The sequence below is a fragment of the Pyxicephalus adspersus genome, chromosome 8, assembly GCF_032062135.1.
Source record: "Pyxicephalus adspersus chromosome 8, UCB_Pads_2.0, whole genome shotgun sequence".
In the NCBI taxonomy this organism is placed as follows: Eukaryota; Metazoa; Chordata; class Amphibia; order Anura; family Pyxicephalidae; genus Pyxicephalus; species Pyxicephalus adspersus.
In genome coordinates this window covers 2,040,906-2,063,195 of record NC_092865.1, presented here as the reverse complement: position 1 = coordinate 2,063,195, position 22,290 = coordinate 2,040,906, and the positions used below count along the sequence as shown (strand labels likewise).

At 40.3% G+C, this 22,290-nt stretch overlaps 1 protein-coding gene across 1 annotated transcript in view; it reads left to right on the top strand.

Moving 5' to 3' along the window:
- Positions 1 to 22,290, top strand: part of ST3GAL3 (ST3 beta-galactoside alpha-2,3-sialyltransferase 3) — a gene marked incomplete in the record, with an annotated part of 186,073 nt that overhangs the window by 76,512 nt on the left and 87,271 nt on the right. Inside the window, 1 exon segment of the mRNA XM_072419309.1 lies at positions 3,201 to 3,323. Coding sequence (XP_072275410.1) covers positions 3,201 to 3,323 — 123 coding nt within the window.

Sequence of the window (22,290 nt, the reverse complement as noted above, 5' to 3'; positions counted from 1 at the left end):
TTTGTGTAGAATTTTCTTTTCTTCTCTTTCTTATTCTAATTCTTGGTCTAATTCCAGTTTTCGGATTAAGTAATATGATCTTGTTTGTATAGTGGAAGTTGTGAATTGAAAGCCTGAGAATGAAAAGTTCTAAGATGACTATTATGAGGTGAGCTAAGATGTGTAGGTTTTTAGGACTTAAGGACTTAAGATAACAAGAATGGTTCCAGGGTATTCGGGAGGCCACTGCTGCCATCCTGTGCGATGTTGTGGGCAATAATCCGCATTTGTCAAATGCCAACTGCAGGGCTTGCATACCACAGATTCTGCTTCCAGTTAATCCAATTTTTCTAACTTTGTTGCTGGTTTAAAGTGTTAGCCACTCTGCTTCACAACTGTCCATGTCAACCAGCCCATAATATTTATTTAAGGAACCCTAGCTAATGACTAAGTGGTCCATCAGCTCATTTTTTCATCTTTTTAGTTATGGTTGACGTACACCATCTGCAGCATCCAATACTGAAGACCAGCTGGGCTAACGGTGAGCCTGGAGGTATATAATATACAGGAATGTACTATCCTGGGGTGCATTAGTGAATTTTAGAATGTATAATGAACAGGATTTATTAAAGTTTGGTTTGTAGGTATCTTGTAGTGAACTCCTGGCAGATGTCAGGATTCATGTACTAGAACCAATTGTGCCAATATCTGTGTATTGTAGTGTCAACTACCAGTGGCAGATACTGGGTAAAGGAAGGAAAATATGGTGTGTTGTAAGGCACTTTGAAATTTTCCAACATTAATAAAATTATAAATCGTGAACTTTTTGATACATAGCATAACGGAAGCCATTTTGGCCAAATGCGTCGGGAAAAAAACATTTGTTATACCTACAGTAATACATTGATAGATGTTTGCTGGTGATTTGTTACCCACAACCTAAATGCTATTTATATGTTCTATATGTTTGCTTGACACTTGTTACTCATAATTTTTATGCTATGTATCAACAAGTTCACGATTATGATTTTCAGTAAATAACTAAACAGTTGCCCAAATGCCCTTTTCACCTACTTATACTTGCTTATAATTTTATTTTTTATACCCATAAGGCTTGGCAAGACTAAGTATAGTTGGAGAATTTTCTTGGGGTTCCTCAGGATTTATATTTAATTTTCCAACATTAGCTTCCTTTGCAAATCTTGGCATTTGGCAGCTTGACTCCAAATGAATTTGGTCCCTTATATTGGTATTATATACTGGGATTGGCATCCTGAACTCGCATATAACTTAGATATAACTTTCTAGCAAAAAAGTTGGTTTGAGAAGAGTTATAATGTACAGTGCGAGTCAATGACTTTAGGTCCTGCTCTGATTGATGTCTGTGTGGTAAAGTATCTCAACTGTGGGCCCCCAGCCTGTGGTGGTTAGACCTACAACTTATACTGCTACAAAACAATCCCGGAGAACAGTTTGTGGATTATTTCTGTTTATTTTGTGTGGTTTTGGTCCAAATAAAACATAACTCGGTTCATATTCTGAAATTTTGGTTATTGTGAATAAATCTTCCAATAGGAATCTGCATATGTAAAATGAATGTGAGATTTAGAGTTTTATTTCTAAAATTAATATTTTGCCTTTATTTTACAATTTTATGGGAATTACTAGTTTTAGTACAAGTAAATGTTTGTAGAGACCTGACATCACACCTACACAATATGGCCAAATGTATGTGGACTCCCTACAAAGTGTTCAAGTGTTTTTTCAGAAAGAAAGATACTGTTAATCAAGACATTTTAGACCATTGTGCTCTTCCAGCCTTGTGGTCACAATTTGGTGAAGATTTCTGTTCCCCTATGACTGTGCCCCGGGGTACAAAGCCAGCTCCATAAAGACATGGGGTCATCAGTTTGGTGTGGAAGAACTCGGGTGTCCTGAACGGAGCCCTGACCTCATCCCTACTGAACACCTTTGGGATGAATTAGAATGATGAGCCAGGGCTCCTCACCTGAACATTACACCTTCCTATATGGTTAGATTTATGGAGGGCACTTACCCAAATGATAGAGACCAGATGTCCTCAGTGAGGGGTCCTGCTAATACTCCATCATACAAAGACAATGTAGACAAGCATGCATTTCCAGCCTTGTTGAAGGCCCTTTCCTGTTCCACCATGACTGTGCCCCCTCTTAAAGACATTGTGGGACCACTATGAAGTGAAAAAACGTGAGTGTCCTACACAAATCTCTGACCTCAACCCTACTAAATGCCTTTGGGATTATTTAGAATGGTGAGCCATCCCATCTAACATCAACACCTGACCTCACAAATTACCAGACACCCTCTAAAATCTTGCGGGAGCCTTCTCAGAAAGGCGGAGGATGGTATGGCAATTCCATAATAATATCCATGGTTGTGGAATGAGAGGCCCAACAAGCTCCTACAGGTATGACGATGACTGTGCCCCGGGGTACAAAGCCAGCTTTATACAGACATAGGGTCACCAGTTTGGTATGGAGGAACTCAAATGTCCTGCACAGGGACCTGACCTCAACCCTACTAAACACATTTGGGGTGAATTGGAACATTGATTACAAACCAGATCTTTTGGTCCAAAAACAGTACCTGATGCTCCAAATGCTTTTTGGCTAAATGAGCACAATTTCTCACAGATACTTTCTAAACACTTTTAGAACGTCTTACCCCAAAAAGTGGAGGCCGTGATAGCCAGAGAGAGGACATCATCTCCTTTATGCTCACATATATTTGAATGGGATATCCAAGAAACTTATACGAGTGTGATGGTCAGGGGTCGTATATTGCACTACTTACCACTTTTTATAGTTCTTTTTACATTAAATATTGAATGGTATTTATAAAAAAAAATCATAGATCCACTGGGCGCAAGCCAGAACACATGAAAAACTTTTGCTTCACCTATCTCTGTATATAGACCTCACAATCTTTATTGATACTCTATCACATCATATACATCACATAGGATGCTTTAAAGTAAACAGAATAGTCAGTAATGTATTTGTTGTAGGAAGTTATAGCATGCGACATAAAGGATATTGTATGTATATAACATAGGCCAAGGAACCGCTACGCACTTCTGTCTCTCTCTCAAGCTACGCCGGCACTCTTCCTCCGCTTGCTTTCTTACGTTACCTCTCAGCCTGCTACTAAATTACTGAGGGAAAGATTTCCTTGTTGAACAGGACGGAGAGAGAAAAAAGCTGGGATCCCGACCCTTCCCTCAGTGGCCCCATCGCATATTGTGGCGGACAGAACCCAGAAAGAGTCCCAGGAGCCGGGGGGCGCTCCAGAGCCATCGGTGATAAGTAGGTGGATGAGGTTTTACCACATTGTTGATTGAAGCTTTTTGCTGTTAGACTAATAATGTGAGTGGGACATGCTGTGAGCTGCCACTAACCATATCCAATGTTTGCTACACAGATTCTTTGGCTTTATTGTACGATGATCTTGTAGCTACGTGTTTCATTGCTCAAGTATTGCAATAAGAGGGAAAGTTTTTGCACATGAAAGCTTCTATTGGAGGAAAGGGAAGAAAGATACAAGTATGAAACACCACAAAGGTAGATTATAGGAAAGGTAAATAAGAGGAATGATGGTGGGTGGGGGGAGATCATGACGAGTTTGGCTTGCATTACAACATGTGAATGACAATAGGTAAAAGTGAAGATTTTTAGAGACTTAGAAGAGTGGCCAACTGACTACTTTATCTGAATACCACCTACACTTCCATAAACATGAATCCATGGCACATCATAGCCAGGAAAAAAAGATGAAGCCCATTGGAAGAGGAATAAGGACTATAGGTCAGGTAAGGGGAAGAGGGTTAGGTCAAGAAAGGGGAAGAGAATGAGGAATAGGTCAGGGAAGGGGAAAAGGAAGCGGGATAGGTCAGGAAAGAGGAAGAGGATGAGGGATAGGTCAGGAAAGGGGAAGAAGAGGAGGTATAGTTCAGGGAAGGGGAAGAGGAAGTGGGATAGGTCAGGAAAGAGGGAGAGGATGAGGGATAGGTCAGGAAAGGGGAAGAGGATGAGGGATAAGTCAGGGAAGGGGAAGAGGATGAGGGATAGGTCAGGGAAGGGGAAGAGGATGAGGGATAGGTCAAGGAAGGGGAAGAAGATGAGGAATAGGTCAAGGAAGGGGAAGAAGATGAGGGATAGGTCAGGGAAGGGGAAGAGGATGAGGGATAGGTCAGGGAAGGGGAAGAGGATGAGGGATAGGTCAGGAAAGGGGAAGAGGATGAGGGATAGGTCAGGGAAGGGGAAGAGGATGAGGGATAGGTCAGGGAAGGGGAAGAGGATGAGGGATAGGTCAGGAAAGGAGAAGAGGATGAGGGATAGGTCAGAAAGGGGAAGAGGATGAGGGATAAGTCAGGGAAGTGGAAGAGGATGAGGGATAGGTCAGGGAAGGGAAAGGGGATGAGGGATAGGTCAGAGAAGGGGGAACGGGATGAGAGATAGGTCAGGAAAGGGGAAGAAGAGGAGGTATAGGTCAGTAAAGGGAAAGAGGATGAGGGATAGGTCAGGAAGGGAAAGAGGATGGGGGATAAGTCAGGGAAGGGGAAGAGGATGAGGGATAGGTCAGGAAATGTAAAAAGGGATAGGTTTGGAAGGAGAAAAGGATGAGGAATAGGTCAGGGTAGAGGAAGAGGGGATAGTTCAGGGAAGAGAGTGAGGGATAGGTCAGAGAAGGGTTAGAGAGATAGGAAGGGGAAGAGGGATAGGTCAGAAACGGGAAGGAGGATTCCGTGAGTACAGGAGAATGGGAAGAGGGAAGGTGATGCCAAGGCACAAGCCATAAAGGGTGAGAAATTAGGACAGGCTAAAGAGAGAGAAACAGAGGTATAGACCAGAGAGATGGAGGGAAGGAAGAGGTGCAGGTTCATGGAGAGTGAGGCATGAACAAGAGAGGTGGAAAGAGAGACATGGCTCAGAAAGAGGGGAAAAAGTCACAGGTCGGAGAATGAAGGGAATAGAGATTCAGAAGGTAAAGTGGAATAGTGAGAGAGAGGCAGGGAGGAGAAGACAGACTGAGAGTGAGAGACCAGATATGAAGAGCGAGAGCGGTTCAGGACAGATAGATAGATATAGATAGAAATTAACATTGGAGGTTAGGCAATAAAGAGAGAGCTTTCCCTGTCTCTGAAAACAGACCTCCATTGTCACCTACCTATCTGCAAGCCACATCATCTTTTGTAGTTAGGGGGCTTATTCTGATGATGAGGGATCTTTCTTTAACAGATGTTTGTATGACTGTTTATACACATATATATGATGACAAGTGTGGTTGGGTTTATTATATATTGTTGCTATTTTTGCTGCATGGTGCTGACACAAAGATGCAAGTAAAAGGCATTTGGTGCACAGAATAGACACTGTGGCTGATAACATTGGGAGGATAAAGCAATGTACATGGAGTTCTTATCAGTTTTAAAAAAAACTTTGAGAACTTTAGAGAAAGAACGGCTTTATCAGACATTGCTTGCTTTGTATTGCCTCTTTTTGTTAGTCTGTTTTCATTGATTTCATTTTATGAATATGCCTGATCTTTGTAAAGTGGGCCTGTCAGTTGCCAAAGTGCTGCCTGAGAGCAGATACCGCACGTTGCATGGTTGTTAATTAGCAAGAAAACGCTTTTCTGTGCAACCTCTTCAAAACTGGGGACTCGGTCCTCATGTAAGCGAAGATTTGACCCTGTTGATGTTGGGAAAGGTATGTTCTATGCCATGTCATCCCTACTTTTCCTTTCTGATGTCTACCTTTTTGTGTAGAACTGGCTGAAATTTGAGAAACACCGACATAGAATAATTCTTTTTAGGGGGTATTGAAGATTATTGAACCCTAAAACACCAGACAAAATTTAGCGGCATCACAGTTTTTATATCCAGTGGCACAGCGGTGACTGTCATGGCTTTGTTTATAAATAAAAGCTATGTGATCACTTTTGCATAGCTTACATAGTGATCACAAAAGCAGGGATCACTTTTATTGTCAGACAGCCAGATGATAAAGCTAGAAGCTGCAGAGCTCTGCCCTTCCCATGCAAAGATTATAGTTCCCTCTGCACAGGGGATCATGCATTGGAAATGTTCACTTGCTGAATGCAAATGGAAGGGATACATGGGGTCATTTTTTAGATTTAAATGTTCTTCCTAGGAGCTCAGGTGCAGAGATCCAATCCATTGATGTTCTGTCTGTAATATAATGAATGTAATTTTGTTTGCACTGGTGCTTGATGGGAGTTATAGTACCAACGTCATATTTGAACTTGCTGAATTTCAAAAAGCAAATCTGTTATTAAAAAGCCGAGCTTAGAATGTGAATTGCAGACATCAACCTGAGTGATTATAAAAACCACAATTCCTACCACAGTTTCCCCTGAGGTCTCTTTACCAGTAAAAGTCCTAATGCCTCCTCCCCGCTGCGGTCTGCACCGCCCTATTCACTGCCTTGAGGAATCCTTTGTGTACAATTACTAACACGTGTGAATATTATTCCATCTCATGCAAAATCATGTGTAACAAGAGGGAAATTTTCCCTTTCAGTCTCTGTCATGTTACAATGTGCGTCTACAATATTGTGACACTTTGCTGACATGATGTCGTAGTTGTGATTCAGAAGTTAATAGGTTTCACATGACAGATTCAATTCATTAATTTTGCCTCTACTGTATAGAGAGAAGTGATTCTTATGTGCCATTGCTTGCACAAAGACAGACAGTTCATGTTGCAGCAGATTCGCCAGCTCTGTGTATTTGCTGGTTATGAGATAGCGGTCAAAGCAAGGCAATGCTGTTCTTGTGGCTGTCAGTTTTAAAATTTCTGGAAACATTTTCACATTTACATCTGCAGCAATCAGAAACATTAAGGAATTACCTAATTGCTGAAATTTACTCAAACAATGAAAATTAGGCTGTTGTAAGGCAGTGTCCTCCCCAGCACCTTTTAGCTGGGTGCAGCACCCAGCACTTTTCAGTAATCACCCAAGAACAGCCGGGTAGGATCACAACCCAGCAGCCATAACCCATCTAAAATTTCATACCACTCTGCCTAAATTAATTTCCTAATAGAACACTAAGGGCTGCCACTCTTGAAGGGAAGCGAACCTGACCGATGTATATATCTACATGATGCCCCCCATGTTTTGCCAGGCTTACCTGAATTTTCAGGACCATCATGGAGCACCCATGAATTCATCTGCCATGCACTTCAGAAATGCTTGCTCCATCTCCTGTGGCGGGAGGACAGCTTATTTCGAACATAGCTTCATGATCAGCTATGGCCAGAGACACCTCCTGCACCTTCCTTTGACAGCGCTCATAAATGAAATGCTATTGAAGCAGAGTGATTGACAGGTGGGTGTAGAAAGTTATTTCCCTCCTTCCATGTCCTTTCTCAGAAAATGAAGCAGCAGGAAGTTAGGATATCTGAAGAATAAGTTCACCTAAGAACAAAAAAAGTTTGTGTACAATTCAGAGGAGAACGTGTGCATCACTAATAAAAGAAGAAAAGAACTTTGTGAGCTCAGGTACACTTTCAATTGTATCTAACATTTTTTTTACAAAAGTGGTCAAGTAGATAACAAATAAGATCAAATCTGCAACCTCCAAAATAATTTTTTAAAAATCCCTGGAAATTATGGAAAGCATAAAAATCCAATTTTGTAATGCAAAACAATTATTTTAAGACTCTCTGGGATCGCCAGTCTTGAAAAAATCAAAAAATCAATATTAGTAATTAGTAATAAAATCAATTATTAGTAAATCTATCTGATCTTCAGAGCTCATAAACTCTAGAATGGCTGAGAAAGAAGCAATAGTAATCCAGCCTGATTGGTTAGATCGGCCACATCCCAACAGATAGATAGTAAAAGACACAAAAGCTAAAAAGAGATTTTTTTAGGCATTTATCAGCACCATAACAAAGTTCAATACAAACCTACAAAAGTATTAAATATAGAATACAATCAGCATAAATACCCACAGTTATGTATATGGTTGGTCATTCAGTGGGTACCCAATGTAGTTCTTTCTACGCGTTTCACAGACAACGCGCTTCATTGGGGAAAATGACTGTCACCATATTTTTGGAACATTGCCAGCCAAAAACAAAACTAGATAAAGACATCCTCTTATCATATACAGTATATAATATTACCATACAATGTTCTTCAAAGATTTTTTTTAACATGGATGGGAAGAAGCCGTAGCCAGGTGGTGGCCCCGGTATTGTGACCCAAATTTTCAGTAACCAACCAGAAATGGCCGTGTGGTTACTGAAAAGTGCCGGGGGGAGAACACTGCTATAGATAAAATGTACGGAATTTACTAAATGTATTTACCGTATTTTCTGGTGTATAAGGCGACTGGGCGTATAAGATGATCCCCCACTCTAACCATTTGGGGGTCGTGTTATATGCCCAGTATTGTACTGTTCCTTCTGCCTGTCAGATCTCACTATTGTGAGAGAACTGAGAGGCAGAAAGAACTGTACACTACTAGTTCTAAGTAATGAATGGGCCTGTTCCAGTGAAGAGCCAATCCAGGCTCTCCACTGGAGAGCCAATCCAGGCTCTCCACTGGAGAGCCAATCCAGGCTCTCCACTGGAGAGCCAATCCAGGCTTTCCACTGGAGAGCCAATCCAGGCTCACGTCCTGCTTTTCAGCTTACACGAGTCCTGCTGTGAAGCAACGCGAGCCTGCCCAGGAGGACTCGTGTAAGCTGAAAAGCAGGAAGACAGAAGGAGGCACAGGAGGACTCGAAGGGACGCCAGACCAGAGAGGGGACTCGCGAGGACACCTGGCGCTGCAGGTAAGTAATGGTACCCGGCGTACAAGACGACCCCTGACTTTGTCATAGATTTTTCGGGGTTAAAAAGTCGTCTTGTACGCCGGAAAATACGGTAAATAGAACGGCATCTGAGTTTAGCTTTTCAGATTAAACAATTTCCATATTTATTCCATACTGTTAGCTGTTTGGAGTTATTCTCCAAAATTACCGACTGTAATAGGCCGTCACTGTCCGCTCTAAACTTGTTTGCTGCGGTATTTTCATATCGAGTAGAATGTTCCAATAAACACAGAATTGTGTAATCTTCAGAATCACGAGCAGGTATTTTACCCAAACAGCGTGAATCATGCTGAGGACATAGGATGTGAAGTTTGCCAGGGCCAGTGTATCATCCGTCTAGTCTGTGATCCTCGTAAAATATTTACTTTAGAATGCAGAATGGGCAGTACATTTCCTGCACCTTTGTAAAATTCCTCTCCACTGAACGTAAGTCTCATAAAAGTGTTGTCAAATTTCCAAATTATCATGTGTGAGCTTCATAACTCCCCATGTATAGAGCTAAGGAGAGAGGGAGGTGTTTGTATAGTATAGTATAAAGTATAGTGAGTAAGCATGATCACCTAAGGACAAGAAGTATGTTACTGGCAGGATCAGCCCTAATAGCATATTAATGACAGGTACACTTTAACCTCTTACACCGCAGCCATGTGCAGAACACAACCTATGATTCAAAATGTTTATTGGGTACATCGTATTGTGCAGAAAATAGTATCCAGTGAATAGCATTCTATTTATGCAGAGTATCCACTAACTCTTACGTGTTGCGGTCGGCCATCTTGCACACTGCTTCCTTTGTTTTCCCCCATGGGGTTTGACTTTTTGGCATGACATTCCCCTTGATGGCTTTTTAGATCTGAGAGGTGACATCAGCTCTCCCCTCCAGGCCAACGTCCTTCCGCCGTCATTTCATGAATGGCGATATTGAATTTTACGATATAAACACCGAGATGAACAAAGCTGACCCGCGATTTGTAAGGAGTGAGAGGTCAGGATGAGCAGGACGGAAAATGTAAAGTACACGTCATCTAAAAATACTTCCAAAACCTTCAGATAACATAAAACTTATCCAAAAGAGAAGTTTCAATGGGTTGTTGAAAATAGAAACCCCCTGGCACTCCTTCCTAACAAAACCCGCCTTTTACCCCTGGTGTATATGCCCATCATTGGTTTTATGAACATAATTTTATGCTTGTTCATCATCTTTTAACCCTGTTGAGGATTCTTACTTGGATATCCCTGGGCTATTCCTTTATGTAGAAAGGAGGCATCAATATGTTGGGGCTTTATAAAGCTATACCACAACCAAACAGCAGATAAAATACAATTTTATTGGAATCAGAGTAAAATTTTGACATACAAAACAAATCAATCACCAATTTCAGTAGGGTTCTCCCCAGCACCTTTTAGCTGGGTGTACCACCCGGCACTTTTCAATAACTACCTGGCTATTTTTGGAAGCTTACTGATGAGTTGGGTCACAATATAAGGGCTGACACCCACCTACAGCTTCTTCCCACCAAGCTTCTGGGATAAACACTGCCAATATTGTTGTATTTTGCAAATTTGTGAACAGTTTTTGGAAAAAATGTGCTACAGATAAGGGTGAAATGTTTCAAATTTCCGACTTCCTAAACCGATGACGTGTTACGCAGAATCTGTTTCCTCAGATCGAGGTGGTAACTAAAGTCATACGCCGGTAATAACATTTATAATTTGGAATCTTTCTTATTTGAATGTCTTTAAAGTACTAAATCAGCCAGGCAATTGTATGCAGGTGTTTCACATGGGAACTCTGCAGATGTAGTGATGCTTTATAGTTAAAGGTAATCCATGGAGTCCTGAAAAAAGGGGCTGCCCAATGATGGGCTAGTATGGAGACTACTGACTCTCCGACAAATGGAGTGTATACTGTCAAAGCCCCAGTGATTGAGGTGTGTCCTGCCTGCTCAGGTAGAAGGGTTTACCACACCAAAATTGCTCTGTCCGTAGGCACCTCATTCTTATTTAATATTCCTTCATGTAAGCAACACAAATACAGTGCTCAACCCAGAAATTGTTTTAAGCCAGGTGGGAAGAAATTGTAGGCGGGTGGCAGCACCTGTATTGTGACTAAACGCTTTAGTAACCACCCAAAAACAGCCGGGTGGGTGCTAAAAAGTGCTGGGTGGTGCACCCAAATAAAGGGCCTGGGGAGAACCCTGAAAGGTCTTCAGCTCCGTAATGTTGGGTGCCCAATCTCCATCACTCTTTTTGAACTTGTTTGCAATCCCCAACTTCTGTGGAATTTTATCCATATTATATCGTCATTTTATTGTCCTCTCATCCAAACTTTCTTTATCCCATAAGCACAGGAAATCGGATCTGGAGATATGAAGGTCTAAGAGGGAATGAGACCTAAATTGGTCAGTGTTTTCTTCTTGCTCTTTTAACGTCCTTATTCAGGAAAATACATATAAGGTTTTGTTACGTTATGTTTGTACATGACACCTACTAGACTGGCGCACAACTGTTCAACACAATCAGGGACCTGTTCCCCGGGTTTGTGATGTGCCTGGGGACATGGTGCCTACATGGAGGTCCTGTAGTAAGCTTACACTGTTTCGGGTATCTATACTTTACCTTCTTTTCTCCGTTTCGGGGGGTGAGACTTTCCATGCTCATGTTGAACTTCACGAACATGTCATTGACTACCCTGAAATGCATACTGACCACCTTTATTTTCCTAGCTGCCAAACTGAGGATTGCAAAGGCCTGGGGTTCTCGGCATATTTCTTAAAAAAAGTTAAATCTGGATTAGACTGCTTCATGATATACTGACTGGCATGTTACAAGACGCTCAAGAAGTTTTAAACAGTTTGGTACCCTTGGATATCTTATAACCCTGGAATATCCCATCCCCCTATGTTACACATATGTGACTTCATCATGGTGTTTGAGGCTTGGCTCCGTGGCCCTCAAGGCCTTCCCCTCATCTCTTCTCTTCTCTCTGTTTTTCTTTTTCTTTCTTCTTTTGTTTTTTTATACTCTCCATTTGCTGGTTGCTAAACTACACCATTGATTTCTTTTATTTCTGTTTTTTTAACTTGCCTTGTTTAACTCTGTCTTATGCGGGGTGTCCTTCCATGTAGCCTGCTACTCAACTCTTCTTCTACTCCAAGAAAGATATAGGAGAGATCTTCTTCATCTGTCCTTTTTTTTTTTCTTTTATTGGTTTATCTAGTTAATATGTAAATGTGTGGAGGAAAGAAAGAGGTTTGAGGCTTAGAGCTTTTCATGCAAAAAGTGAAGTGTATTGATTGATTAATTTATAGAAAACTAATATTCTTCTTCTGTCCTGTTAACATTTCACACGACAAAATTAGTACATACTATACATAGTAAGTTTCATAACCGTGCCGTGATGCGCAATAATCTGACGCGTTTTGCCACGTAGGGCTTCCTCATAGATATTAACGCATGCTTAACGATCTATATGTAAAAAGATGTAACATGTCAGGAATATATAACATAATGAAAACTAAATCATAATATAAACATTATGAAAATAATAAATCAAATCAAAATTAATCATTGTGATAAGTGGTTCATATATATATATAAACACATACCATATATAGACCATAACAAAATGGAAAATGCTTAACAATAATTATAATACAAATGCTCTATAAGTTTAACTGGTGTTGGTATACATCTGGGTGAGTTTAAGGTTAGTAATTCAAAAAAATACTTTTAGATTGTACAAACTTTACAAATGGAAAATATATAGATTTTACTCACGTACCCGTAGTTAGGAACATTCCCCACATATGGGAGTGTATATGTAGTCACTGCTGGGGATATTGCTAAATGTAAATCATAAGGTGTGATTAGGTATAATGGTATAGAAATGTTTTGCATGAAAACCTCAGAGCCTCAAACCTCTTTCCTTTCTCTACCCATTTACCTGTTGAATATTACCAAGAGGTGGCTCACCTTAAATAAACTACACATATACATTCATACAGTGAGGGGAAGGAGAACACATCCTTTACAATTATCTAGTTAATATTTACTTGTTGCATCAAGGCCACATTGATCCCTTGCCGAAGATATCTTTGTTCCCGCCTAGGATAACACATTTTATATCCTGGATCTGTGAGACACTCGGGTTTATCGCTTGTTTATACACAATAGCAGTATTCCCCCCTGAATTTTTTTTAGCTGGGTGGGAAGAAGCTGTCGGTGGGTGGCTGCCTCCGTATTGTGACCCAACTTTGTGATAATCACCCAAAAATATCCATGTGGTTACTGAAAAGTGCTGGGTGGTGCGCCTGGCTAAAAAGGGCTGGGGAGATCACGGAATAGGCCTGTTACTGCTATATATTGTATGGTAATGCAGCTTCTATTGTCCTTTTTTTATACTACCGGTTTGTATTGCTATTATACTATTAAAATATTGCAGTAGAAAACGTGTACCACCCATACATTAATTTTTTTTTATGGTGGAGATTTTTGAGTTTACAGTTCAGGTAATAAGGATAAAGGAGAATCAGAAGATGAAAGCAATGAGAACAAACCTGGGAAAGTGCTAGAACCGATCACCTACTCACAGCCACCACTTACCATCACCAGGATTAGACGCGGCTTTGTAAAAGCTCTTACAAATTGAATTAAGCTGCGAACATGAAGTATGACAGAGCTGGCAAAACAAATACCAACATTCAGCTCGCCATGTTCCCAGCAGGCCGATCATTTCCTTTCTTTTCATCACTAATAAATTGCAATGGCTTAAAGGATTAAGGTGGAGACGCCCACAATGTCGGTCCTGGTTATTTAACAGCAACTTTGCTAAATCATTGCAGGACTGTGCAGAAATGTGAGCTGGAAATACAATATGATCCATTCTACATTACACACCGATACATTGTAGCTGAAATAAAGTATTTTAAAGGGCCAGGCTACCCAATTGTTTTTAGTTCAATAGATGCTGAAGTGTTCACGTGGACCTCATAACATTTTTATAATTTGAATCTCAGCTTTTATTGTTTTTTGTGCTCCAGCTTTATTATTGCCAAATAAAGCCCCATCGGGTATTTTTGTTTTTATAAATAATAAACCATCCTTCTTTCAATCTTCTACCTGGTCCGGTGATGTCACCAAAGGCATATATCCGGGATTTATTGTACAATAAGCCCAGCCTGTTTGATGATATTCAAGGTCTGTCTATGAAATAAGTAGACTGGTATAATAACTGACTTTTATTTATTTCTATGACAATTCTAATGATTGTCTCCTTCAATATTCTCTCCATTCACAATGAAGCACGGATGTCGTCTTGTTTCCCACTCGTGGAAGGTGCGGAGCAGATCAGTTTCTGATGTTTTTTCTTTCCTGCATCCATTGACATAAATCGTGTTCCTTTAATCATATATTTTAGGGAAAAAAATGTCCCAAGGTGCCAGATCTGGTGAATATGGAGGATGTTCCAGCGAAGTAATGTGTTTGTCGGTCACAGATAGCGCTGTGTGGGAAGGAGCATTGTCCTGATGAAGAATGAAACCATTTCCCACATTTCTGCCGTCTTTTCCTGACTCTTTCTCTCAGCTTTGTCTTCCTTATAATAATGTTGGGTCACTGTTGTGTCTTCTGGAACCCATTCTGCCAAAATGACGCCCTTAATATCACAAAACACGATGACATGGCTGTGACTTTGGATTTATTTGTTTCTTGGTGATGAAGGTGTTTCCGGTGACTGTGGTTTGGTTTCAGGATCATACTGGAAGATCCGGGTTACGGCAAAGTGATGACTTTATGGAAAAGGTTCATCTCCAATTCAAGTTTCTGCAGAATGTCAACGCAAATTTCCTTGCAGTTCTCTTTTTTCTCTGATGTGTATTTTTACTAAAAATATCAAATTGACAACTTTTTTACTTGATGATGACTTATGAACTCATGATTTCAGCACGAGGGGAACCCAACGGCATTAAACTGTGACTGACAACAAACTAAAAAGCAAACTAAACGGCAGTTTGTCCTGCGTCTTTGGAGAAGTTTATCATTCATGGCAAGATATCAGAATCATCTCACTGCTTTGTGATAGAGATAGAAACACAGCCTCCTTATTTCATAGTCAAACTATATACTTACAATGCGTGTAAAGGGGAAGCTGAACTCATCGGAAATGGAGAAAAATGTATCGTCCTACCTGAAAAGAACAACCAGAGCCATTCCAGTTTTTAGTGTTGGTTACAGTGGTTAGGCCATTTAAATGGGACTTAGCAAGTTGGAAACAATTGGTAATGAATCAGTTTTGTAAACTTTACAAAAATAGTCCTAAATAGCATCCTATGGTGACTTTGAAGTCACCTTTTGCTGAATAGGTTCATAGTATCAATACTTAACCCAGATATTTTTTTTTAAGCTGGGTGGGCAGAAATTGTAGGCGGGTGGCAGCCCCTGTATTGTGTTCCATCTCTTCAGTAATCATCCAAAAGCTGGGTGGTTACTAAAAAGTGCGCCCGGCTAAAAGGGGCCAGGGAGAACACTAATTAGGTTGGTCATACACCGGAATCGAAGAGTCTATCAACCGAAAGTGATCTATATTAGGTGATATATATTAGGTGTACAATCAAAAGAACCTCTATTGGTCAGTTTGGAAAATTTTCATTGATGATACAAGTATCTGGTGGGTTTTTTGGTAAGATGGGTAACCTCTGAATCAATTTTTATTTGATTGATTTGACTCTTACCTTATTGTGCATTGATTGTGGGGTGTGGAAGTCAATTTCATTTTGAGTTTTGATTCAAATTTTATTGAGCAAATTGAGCATTTGAAAGCCATTTATGGCTGTCATTAATAGACTTTAAGGCTTCGGGTAAATATGTTTGGACCTCTGATAGGGCTGTTTTAAGCCAAGCCATTAGCCCCTTTTTATGCTGCAATTTAGGTATCAATTTAGGTAAGATTTATTATTTCTAGTTTCCCCGGTTCAGCTTCTACATAGCCAGTAGTTTCTTGCTGCTGCTTTCTAATGATTGTAACTCTCTGTATTTCTTGGAAGCCATGCAGGATGGGGAGAGGGACCAGGAGGGGATGATGGATTCTGGCCAGCATTGGTCATTGTCCTTTCAGACGTCTGAAGTCATTCGCTTAGAATGCCATTTTAGCATCCTCAGAATCTCCTCTTTGATGATCTGTAGGTCTCAGAATAGAGCGCGCCTGTCCAGGAAAGTGCTAGATGAGGTGTTGAAAGATGACATGAAAGCATTCTGTATTCCGCATACTACGCTTCAAGAACACAGGGTCACCCAGCCAGGGCAAGCAGTGAGAACAGCCATAAATCATCATTCTTCAGTGATATCTGTGATGGGTTTATCATTGGGAGGGCACAGAATTTAAGATTTTTGTTACCTTTTACTTGCAGGTTTGGAGATTGTGTGATAAATGTGATAAATCACAATCTATAGTAACTTCTCAGGAATGAATGTTAAACCTTTTATCATTAAACGTTATCCTTGAGCTCTAGCTGGAGATGATGCGCTTGTCTGCTGCAGGCTAGAAAAAGCATTTCTTCAGTCACCTCATCAACCTTATCCAATCACAAGATGAGAAGCTGCAATCTCTGTTAGACATGGATTGACTGGATTTACACAATTGTGTCATCTCTGATTGCATCCAAGACGAGACTCTGGATAATGCCTGGAAAAAGATGGTTTTGTCCCAACTGGAAAAAAAGGACATAAAGGCATAATTATGGAGTGAATGGTGACGTGTGTGAGAGGAAATAAATACCTGGAATTGTTATACTGACGTATACCATGCTAACATTATAAATTGTATGGTGAAGGTAGCAGCACCAGGGAGTTAGCAACTTCCTTCCATAGCATCTAGGGATTTAGACAACTTTACAGCGTCCTGATCACTTCTGCACTGTATGGACATTGTAGAGCAAAGCTTACCAGTTGTACCCAGTACCTCAACAATGGCTCAGGAGAGGCAAGAAAACAGCAAACACTTGTCCAAGGATCTCCCCTGAGTGCAGTACTATCCCCAGAATTTTTTTTAATTGGTGGGAAGAAGTTGTAGGTGGGTGGCATCCCCTGTATTGTGATCCAACCTTTCAGTAACCACCAAAAAACAGCTGGGTGGTTACTGAAAAGTGCCGGGTGGTGCACCCAGGTAAAAGGTGCCAGGCAGTGCACCCAGCTAAAAGGTGCCAAGCAGAACTTCCTGCCATACACTAGCTAAAAGGTCCCAGGCAGAACTTCTTGCTATACACCAGCTAAAAGGTGCCAGGCAGAACTTACACTGGAGTGTATGAACCCAGAATCACTAACTATGAGCACTTTTGAGTTCAGAGCTGTCAATTCCCAGACACTCGGAAAGGAAGCTGGTCTGTCAGTGTTTGCTCAGCTGATCAGTTTTTGCTCAATTGACTTTAGGAGAGGCGACACACCTATGAATACAAACAGGCCCATGGTACAAAAAGTACAATTGCATCACACATATTGGGTATCACGGCCTGGGCCAAAACAAGAGAAATAAATCTGGGGACATCATTCACTATTAACACTAAACTGATGATCTGATTAAGCTAATAATCAAAAAGTTACGTAAAGGTTGATTTATTGATGCTAATTATTTAGCAATATTATTCTTGGACATAAAAAGTTGCAGCTCCCGCCATTTTATACTACAGGGCTACACTTTCAGAAAATATGGTATTTGGGAGTCTGAGTTTTTATGTAAAATATATGCATTTAAGTATGTGTGCTGCGTTCAACCCAGAAGTTTTTTTAAACAGAAAATTTTAGGTAAACACTCAAAAACAGCTGGGTGGTTACGGAAATGTGCCCAGTGCACCGCCCAGCACATTTAGGTAACTACCCCGGCTGTTTTTGGGTGGTGCACCCCCCTATAAGTCCCTGGGGATAACACTGGTGTGTTTAAAAAATAAAAAAACCTACCAGTAGTACATAAAGGGATATTTTTCTATCATACAGAGTAGTTTTTAAACCCTCAATATGGTGGTGGAAGCCCCAACTGAAAAGAGTGTTTCTTTACGTCTTGACTTGTCTGACACTTATCTATGTATTAATCTACACCCTCACCATCAGCTAATCCAATACCAAGGTCTCTAAGCCAATACGAGGTAAAAAAAATTAAAGTGGCCCCATTGTAGGAATGTGGCCTGGTATCAGCATGAGCCCAGGTTTTCATCCAAGTCTGATAAGGTGAGACCTGCAGCTCAAAATAGAGAGTTGTTCATGATAGAAAGGAGGACTTGTTGGTTGACCTGTAGCAAAAACTTGGTAAAATGTCAAAATTAGAACAGATTTAATGAATTTAAAACTTCTGGCTCCCTAATTTTTTTTATGGGGGTTTCGAAGCGCATATAAAACAGCTGATAGATGATCAGCTGATGATTGGAAAGCACCCACTACAAAAATTACCCAAAAAAATATTATCCTGTGACACGTCTGTTCCCGAGCTCCTCTTGTCTTTGCTTCAAAGATTTCTTCTGGTGACCAAGGTGCTGGGTGATGTAGATTCATCCCATTGATTGTCCAGGTGCAGGTTTTCCAGAAAACGCAGCATGATGACATCATAACTAGTGGACCAATCATATTTGCTGGGAAAATGGCTTTAAAGACACAGTATTCCTGGAAGGATCTTCAGCCTGGCTCGCTTCTACGAGCTGTTTGACGTAATTTTATATCTGTTCTTCAGGAACCAATGCCATAGTCATGATCTGTCTTGTGAAAAGTGACGTCTGCCCATTCCCAGAGCCTGGTGCCGTATTAACAGGAGGCCTCTAGACAAGTCTTCTTGAGTAAAGTTTCATAAGCCAACTGTCTCACCAATGACGCACCGTGAGTCATCGTGAAGCCTTTCACATATTAGGAGCTGGGATTCTGTCTGCACCCATTCCCACCCTGCAACGATTAATCCAATTAAACTTGGTGGTTTCACGTAGCTTCATGTAACAATGGAGACACTACACAAGACTTATAAAATCTCCAAAATACAACCTACTTGTGTAACGAGTGTCATGCTGGAAAAATATCATCATGTATCAAACTCAATACACAGTCTTATTTTTTAGTTTATATATTTTTAATTTGGTCCCTTGGCCAAGTGGATTTGGAGAAGTCAAAACATTTGTTTTATATACAGTGGTACCTCGGTATAAGTCCGCTTTGGAATAAGTCCAACTTGGTAAGTCCTGTTTGGACACAGAAAATTTTGCTTGGTATAGAAACTTTGCTTGGTAAAGAACCTTTTTGCTAAACCTGTATGGGTCAAAATGAGTCACAACACCGCGGGCTACCCGTATTTACATCTCTCGAGACAAAGCCACGACTGCCAGTGAGCGTCAGTACGCCAGTTGCTGCCATTCAGTGAACAACCCGCGCTATCACTCTCCGTGAATTACAGAACATCTCTTCCTCCTCCCTTCTCAGCACCATGCTAGTAGGCACTCAACTCTTCTCAGCAAGGTAAAGGGAGGTTACATTTTCGTTTATTTCATCTAATTGCTTTTGTATTTATGTATTTTATTAATTATTGTAATTATTAAGTAGTAATTGTAATTATCCCCATCAATGTATAATAGGCCAAAACACTATAGGATTTTTTTTTTTTATGGGAACGGACTAATCATTTTCCTTTTATTTCTTATGGGAAAAATTTGGTATAAGTACAAGGATCTGGAACGGATTAAGGACTTATACCAAGGTACCACTGTACATTTAATACCTTTATAAATTATTTGGAAGCCACAGCTTGCTAATGACTATTGTCGACTTGCACCTTCAAGGTTGAAATATTTATTCAAGCTGTGCTCGAATTAGGGGCAACCATGTGATATTAGGTTGGTCTTTCCAAGAAATAATAAAGAATAATGAAAATTGAGAGTGTGTCTGTAAGGCCCTGGTCCAGCACAAGTGCTCATCAGACTCCAATCTCCCAATATATATATAGCAAGCCTTGGGTGTCCAGTCCCAGCACAGGGTGGCCCCAAGGTCAGTTGTGTATAAAGGATAGAGCTTTGGGAAGGACGGACAGAGGACCAGGAGCCCACAGATAATACAGTACCAAGATTCCAGAAGGGACAAGTCCAGAATACAGAGTCAGAGGTCATACACTGGTAATCCATCCAGGATACAAGGTATCCAAGGGTAAAGATAAAGCGGAGTCGGGGTCACAGGCAAAAGTTGGCCCAGGCACCCCACAGCCACGGGGTCACAACAGGCACCGGTGACTGGGAGCAGAAAGGCTATAAAGTCCTAGCAGCCAATGGCAGCACAGGTTTGAGACCAGTAACTACTCTGCTCATTGGCTGCTGAATAAACTCCAAATCCCCATCAGCTGCACACAGTCTCATCAACACATATGAAAAAGAAATCCTGCTCCCCAAGTGGTTCATAGACCTATTGGTTTTTGCACTTCCTTACTAGTGCAATACTAATACAATTATTGACACCTAAGGCCAATTAAAACTTTAGAAATCTTAAATCCCAGGACCTAAGGATTGTAAATGTTTCAAATCAAAATACAAATTATTTATTATTTTTTAAGCATGCACTTTGTTAGCTAGTGGCCATACAGCAGGATTATGATCAGCAAGACACCAATGATGCCCAAATATTATTGCAAGCTAAACATTATTACACAGTTATTATTAATATTACACAGTATTTATATAGCGCCATCATATTATGCAGCGCTGTACAAAGTCCGTAGTCGTGTCTCTAACTGTCCCTCAGAGGAGCTCACAATCTAATGTCCCTACCATAGTCATATGTCATTATTATGGACTATGGTCAATTTTGAGGGGACGTTAATTAACCCTAATGCATGTTTTTGGGATGTGGGAGGAAACCGGAGAAAACCCACACAAACACAGGGAGAACCTGCAAACTCCATGCAGATAGTGTCCTGGCCTAGATTCAAACCTAGGACCCAGCTCTGCAAAGGCCAGAGTGCTAACCACTGAGCCACAGTGCTGCCCATGAAGCAAATCACTGATTGTAATACATTGAAATAAATTGAAAATATTCACAGAAAGCTAATTATTTTCATCCATATGCAAAGCAGAACTTAAAGCACTACATTTCCTCTTTAAACAGTGAATGTTTTGGATTCCCTGGATCTCATTTGTATTGTAATATAAAAGAACAGAGATTAAAGCTCCAAAATGGACTTGAAAAATAATTAAAAAAATATTTGGTAGGTTTACAGTTCTTTTTTGTTTTTCTGGTATCTGTTTGTTGGTTACTTGTTATATATTGTTTCCAAAGGATGAAATATAAAAAAAAAATGGAAAATGAGGATGTGGACAAAATGTTATGGGAAGCAACTTGTATTCTAATGTTGTGTTCTGTACTATTACATGACGGTTTCTGTACATGATCTACTGGTTAAGATTGGTATTTTGTAACTCTTCTGTATATGTATATATATTTTGAATTATTTTGTATCTTTTGTTCTTCCTTTCTAATAAAAATTATATTTAAAATAATGTTGAAACAAAAAATCCCCCTCCATGATATAATTCATACGGGGATGAGATTTAGCATCGTGTCGGCTCAGTGGACAAGACAGAACGCTCCAAGTGTCGGGTTCTGCTCTGCCTTGTTTCCTCGGTACAAGTAGATAACGTTCTATCACCCTGTCCTATGGTATTGTGTTATTGTGTGATTGCTTGACAAGTTTAAAAGCACAATGTCAGAACTTTTAATCACGTATATATTTCATTTTGCTGTGGGCAATTCAATGAGACATTACAATTATTCTGTCAACACGTCTACATCTCATCCAAAGCTCATCCAGTCTGGAGGTGTCTTATATCACACATGTGTTTTATTTTTGAATGGTCTAGAACAGGATTGACAATAATATTCAGAGAGAACTTCACTTAAAGCAAATTAATATTCATACCTGTTGTTTAGGCTGAATTATTCACATTACAGCATCATTAAGGAAAGAAATGTGTTTTATTATCTCTTCTTTATTAAGAAGCAACCAATGGATTAGAGTGCCAGCACATGGGCACAAATTGGTGCAAACCTCAATGCTGAAATCACAAGCCTATGGGGTGTTGTATATAGAACGTTGGCTGGCATGAGCGCCCTTGCCAGGGCCAATGATGGGGATATTTGATTTTGTCAAAGGCTCTAAGCAAACAGATATTTATGCAGCTTTCCTGACCGTATCACAGCAGCTTTGCAAAAACAAATCTTAATCTCTTAATTGGTTGGACACATTGCAGTTTAATGGGCCACACAGGCAGCTAAACAGAAAAAATAACTAAAGAGCATTACAGCTCTGGATATAATTTGGAATCAATGGTTGAATATTATATATATATGCTGTAAACCAGCAGCTTTGGATAAACAGATCTATATTAGGATGCATCCGGTCTATAAACCAGCAGCTCTGG